Source organism: Arachis duranensis, chromosome 4 (assembly GCF_000817695.3).
Source record: "Arachis duranensis cultivar V14167 chromosome 4, aradu.V14167.gnm2.J7QH, whole genome shotgun sequence".
Lineage (NCBI taxonomy): Eukaryota > Viridiplantae > Streptophyta > Magnoliopsida > Fabales > Fabaceae > Arachis > Arachis duranensis.
The window spans coordinates 13,195,950-13,202,038 of NC_029775.3; the positions used below are offsets into that span (position 1 = coordinate 13,195,950).

Here is a 6,089-nt window from a genome sequence, read left to right on the forward strand (position 1 = left end):
ACTATGATGATGATGAGGATGAAGATGACACTCAAGACTATAGCTAATAGTTTTAGTATGATTGAACAATATACTAGAAATTATAGTTGATGATGAATACATTTTGTTTATGTTTTGAATTATATTGACTTACTTGTTTATAGTACTTTTCTTTTAGTTTGATAATACGATGAATTTGTTTATTTTTTGAAATATTATAAATATTCGAATACAAATTAGATAAAAATTTGTATTAAATTTATATTTATTTTATATGAAAACAAGTTTATTTTGTAATTAGAAAAATATAAAAAAAATTCTATTTTACCTTACTGACGAATTTACAGACGGATTTTCTGTCTGTAATCAAAGTGTGAAATGATTTTCTAAAATTCAAATTACAGACGAAAAATCTGTTGAAAAATCTGTCTGAAAATCCGTCTGTAATTACAGACAAAAAATCCGTCTGAAAGTTCGTTGCCTTTGGAAAATGGATGGAAAATTTACAGAGGGACAAAATCCGTCAGTAACCAAAATCCATTTGTAATAAAGACTAAATCTATCTGTAAATCTGTCTGTATTAATCCATTTTCTAGTTTTGTATATATATATATAAACTTCATAACAGGTGAACTCGTATACATACATAATGTATATTTACTCAATTCTAACCTTTCAAAATTAATAATATCAATCTTAAAGCACATAATAAATTAAAATAGTAGCATACATTATAACAAATACAAATATAACACATTCAAATCCTCTATAATTATTCTTATACAAATATAACATAGAACACACAAAATTAAAAATTCTAAATCTGTAATACTAAATTTTTAATTAAACATTAAACAATATCAAATAGTTAAATTAACTCTAATCAAAATAATTAATTACTAATCAGCCATGAATGGATGAACCATCTGGCCATCTAACATAAACGATAAGTAATAGGCTAAAATTAGAAGTAATAAAATTTAAAAAACAAAAAAGAAAAAATAAACTAAATCAAGAAGCACAGACTCAAAAAAAGGGCAAAAGACATACAAAAAATAGATGATACAGAAGAAAAGAAGGGACAAAGTCCCAGCAACAGCAGATCGAAGACAAGGGTGCAGCAGGCAGCAGTGGTGACGGTGCAGTAGCAGTACGAAACGATGGCGACAAAGTGTCATGGATTTCACAACGGCGCAAACCAGAGCAGAGATAAGACTGTAGGAGAAGTAGTCGAACGTGTGAACGGTGGTAGCACGATGGAGTTGCGGATAGTGGAGATGTGAAGAAATACAAAATAGAGAGAAACATATGTAAAATTTACAAAGACAATGACGCAAATCAGAGCAGAGGTATCAGACGTAAGTGAACAGCGGCAGCTCGACGGGGAACAGCAACTGTGGCAGAACATGGAGAAAGTGAGACTTGAGAGAATCGACGTAGATGAGTGAGTTGTGAGTGAGTTTTCTTTCATTCTTTGAGAGTGTTATTGTAACCCTAATAAAAAAATATTTTTTGGTTTCAAAATGATGCTTTTTTTTTAGCAAAAATAAAGAAAAACACGAACTCACTAATTCGGTCCTAAACTCACAAATTTATCTGAGTTTGACCGAGTCTAACCGAATTTATTCAAGATAGAGTCTATGTTCGAGTCAACTCGATTCCATATCTAAACTCGTAACTCGAGAATTTAACAACAATGATTAAAAATCAATTGCATGATTCTTGACCAAACATGATGATTATCAATAAAATTAAAAAAATTTAGCGAGTTTAAATACGGTTTAGGATTACCTAAAAATAAAAAAGCCATTTGTCAATCTTTTATTGAGCGGTCTATGTTTAACCACCTGTAACCATCAATAACGTGGCCACCAAAGATGTGCCATATATGTATACAAGTATAAACTTTAAGTTGAACAAAATAAACATGTTTCTAAATAAATATAAACTTTGAACAAAATAAACATGTTTGTTTTTTTCCTTCTTGTTTGTATGAATTAGTAATCATATTAGTTATATATTAAAATTAGCCATTAAAATTAAGTATTAGTATATAATATATATTAAAATATAAAATATACATTAAAAATAAATTAAATAATAAAATAAATATACAATAACAAATTTTGATATATATAGCATTTTTATTTATCCTTTTAGTAAACTTTTCAAATTTTAATATCATGATTCACTAAACAAATTTTTATTGAATGATCTATTTTATTTTATTCAAAAATGAGTACTCCTTTTTTTTAAGACCCATCCCGCTCCGGATTCAAAGGCATATTCTTTTGGGTTTGGGTTTATTATTTTCATTCTGTATTAATTTTGGGTCAGGTTTAGATTATACTTTAGGTTATCCAATTCGGTCTAAAGATTCTTTTTATTATAATAAAAATATATATTTTAGAATGAAATTAATTAGTAATATTATTTTATATTTTTATACTTCAATTAATATTTTTTATATTATGCGATATAATTTTTGCTTTAAAATAATTTATTTTGGTATAAATATGATATAACATTTGTTAAATTAAATTTTTAAAAATAACGTTTTATTACTTTAATGTATACAATTTACAAATTTGTATATACCAATTTTATATAAGGTCGACTCGATTTAATTTGGTTTGTTTCATATCGCTTCAAGTCGGGTCAAAATAGATCCGATTTCTTTTTAAGTCTAAATCTGGGTCTATTCAAACTTGACTTGGCTATGCTCATGAATATCCCTAATCTAAGGGTTTATCGCAGTCAATGCATTGGTTACTGTCTGCCCAAGACGAATTCAAACCCTCAATACTTATTTAAACGAATTAATGAATTAACTAGTAGACCAATGATCGAAAATAATTGCTCTTAGTTCTTAAATAATTTACTAGGAATTTATTATTAAATGGAGAAAAAAATAGTTAAAATGTTAAAAAAGGTTTTGAATAAAGGATTAAGAGCTCAAAGAAATAAAAGCAAAGTTCTCACCTCGTCCAATTCTAATAGTTAGATATTTCTTTTTCTACGTGGTACACTACAAATTAAAAAAAATAAGTCTTTTGTCACGTTTTTAAAATGTATCAAAAAGTGCAAAAAATCATAGCAAATAATGAACAACTCTATCTTGCTCTCCAACATTTGAATAAATTACAAAGTCAACAAACTTCCAACAACTTTAATTCACTATTGGAGTGCAAGTAATGAGTAACTCTATCTTTCTCTCGTTTTAAACATTTCTCAGCCCGAAATAAATTGCACAACATCAAATAAATTACTATTCAATAAAAACCACACACCAACATAATAAAACTAAAATTCTAACATACAGTAATTAGCACAAAAAATAGCACCTTAAGCATATAATTAAGTTAAAAATCTTTTAGGATCCAGTTTGAAGCCTTTTGAGAATAATAAGCAGAAGTATCTTTCAGCATGGCTGCTTTAAAATCATTCTTATAGTGATTCATTTGACTCATTTCAATTTCAACAAATATATCTAATACATTTTTTAATAGAGCTCGATCAATCTGCTCTCTTTCTTGTTCTTGATCAATCTTTCATAGAAAAAAAGAGAGGTTAGTTTATTTAAATTTTTTAAATTGAAAATCTTTTATACCAAAAAAGAAAAAACATAAAAGAGAAAAAAAAAAAAACAAAATCCTAAAAACAAAGAAGTCTAAAACAGTGATAAATGATGGAAAAACTCAAAAATTACCTTTTATTAGAGATGGAACTCAAACACAGATGAGAAAAAAGAGCATAAATGAAGAACTCGAACTAAAGGCGACGGAACTGGAACAGACGACAGTTGGAGTCCGGCGGAACAGAGGCGGCGTGATGGAAGTGGAATAAAGGCGACGCAGTTGAGACGATTCGATGAGTTGCAACACGACGGAGACGAGTTGCGACAGCAATGGAGCAGCGGGGACGACAATTGGAGCAGATTCAAAGGCAGTGATAGAAAGGCGGCATTAGGACGGCGACGCTACACATTTTGAAAAAGAGAGAAGTGATGGAGGCTTAGGACTTTCTGGGTCTGGGAGTGAGTATCTCAGGAGGTGAGAAGGTTCACGCCTGCACCTGGTGAGACTGATGTGAGAGAAAACAAGAGTTTTTCTTTGGAGAACGCCGACAGATGAATGGAAGGACAGATGGAGAGAAGCCTCTGTTTGCGATGGACAACGGCAGTAGCTCACTCCTTGCAGCTTGCGGTAGTGGTAGAGGCTATGGTTTCCATTTTTCTTTAAGTGGGGAGAATGAAGGAAATGAGAGAAGGGAATCTAGGTTGGGAGAAGCGACCTCACGCATGCTTTCTTTCTCTTTTTCTTCATCAATAAATGAAACGACGTCGTTAGGGGAAATTTAAATTGTTTTAGTGGAATCTTTTGGCCATAATTTTTAGGGTTGTTGAAATAGTTAAAGGAAACAGGGACATTTCAAAAACATGACGTTAAAAAGAATATTTTGCTAGTTTTAAAAGCGTCTCTGTTTTTTTCTGTGCCTATACTTTTAAAGTGTGGCAAGAAAAAGCGTGGTCATTGACCCTTTTCGGCACGTTTTTGAAGCATGGTAAAAAAAGCGTAGCCAAATTTTTAATTAATCGTCACCCTCATAAAAATATGATCATTGACCCTATAAGCGTGGTAAAAAAAAAAAGTGTAGCGACAGACCTTTTTTCTTTTAGTAATAGATTCAAGGTTCTAAAATTATTAGATCATTTATTGAATAAGTAAAATTTAAAATTTAAAATTTTAATTAAAATTGATTAAATCTAAATTATATATAATAAAATAATAAATTTAAAAAAATTAATAAAAATTAACCTAATTCAACCAATTTACTAATTTTTTATTTATTTTGCTTTTTTTATCCAATCAAATGGATTAAATGATCGAGTTTCGGTTAATTAACTTATGAGTTGAACCGACCGGTTCAATTGGAAGCATGGGTATTGAGCCCTTTCCAAATTGCAGGAAGAGCATATGCCCATAACATAATAAGCAATAAAGACTAAAGTTTATTTCTCCTTATCAAAACGAATCCATTGTGCGTATGGTCCAAAAATTATTCTATCTTGATCATGAAGCTAAACCTAAACAATAACAACACATGACTATGACTACACATATCACCTATAAATAAATTGAACCTTACTACAGAACAATCCATTCAATATCACAACACAACACAAACACACCAACATCATCATCAAAAGGCCATGGCATCTCGCTTGAGAATGCTCATTGCAGAGCTCGAAGCCGAGGAACGAGCACAGAAGGGTGGAAACTCGTTCGCCAACCATGGCAACGGGAACCAGAACTATGCTGCTCCAAACACCAACAATGGTGCGTACTCTGGTAACGGTAACAGCCACCATATCACCAACAACCATGGTTCTGGCCCTACCATTAATAACAGTGGCCAATTCAATGGACATGGCAATGGTGGCTTCTTCCATGGTAACTTTGATGCCTCCACAAGGAACTACGGCTTTTAATCGTCCATATATGGATCTAAGCTTCTCATCTGCGCCATAATCGACATGATTATCACTATGTTGTCCTTAATTATGTTGTAATCATAATAATCAAAAACATTGAACTGCATGCATGCTTGGAGCAGCAGCTTTAATTTCTAATGTGCAATCAATAACTTCAGTTCTAGAAATATATATGATAGATATTTCCTCTATATTTTTATAGTAAGAAAAATACTTATCATCTAATGTTTATAAAGCCAATAAAATTATTAAAAGAAAAAAAGGTCTTAGAATTCAGCAAATTTTAGTAATTTTGGCTAGTAATTGATGTGTGGAAAACGATCCAACACAAAACACACCGGCAAGTGTACCGGGTCGCATCAAGTAATAATAACTCACATGAGTGAGGTCGATCCCACAGGGATTGAAGGATTGAGCAATTTTAGTTTAGTGGTTGATTTAGTCAAGCGAATCAAGTTTTGGTTGAGTGGGTTGTATTTAATAGAATATAAATTGCTTGGAATGTAAAAGGAGAAGGGGAAATTGCAGTAAATTTAAGAACAGGAAAGTAAACTTGCTGAATCTTAAAGAACAAGAAATTAAATGACTGAAACTTAAAGTGCAAGAAATGTAAATC

At 30.9% G+C, this 6,089-nt stretch overlaps 1 protein-coding gene across 1 annotated transcript; it reads left to right on the forward strand.

Moving 5' to 3' along the window:
• Positions 1-5,127: 5,127 nt before the first annotated feature.
• LOC107483432 (uncharacterized) lies at positions 5,128-5,611 on the forward strand. Its single transcript, XM_016104050.3, has one exon. The coding sequence runs from the start codon at positions 5,192-5,194 to the stop codon at positions 5,468-5,470; it is 279 nt and encodes a 92-aa protein (XP_015959536.1). The 5' UTR covers positions 5,128-5,191; the 3' UTR covers positions 5,471-5,611.
• Positions 5,612-6,089: the final 478 nt, after the last annotated feature.

Bases quoted from the DNA above. Each gene is read 5' to 3' on its own strand.
- LOC107483432 (XM_016104050.3), top strand. From the start codon at position 5,192: ATGGCATCTCGCTTGAGAATGCTCATTGCAGAGCTCGAAGCCGAGGAA.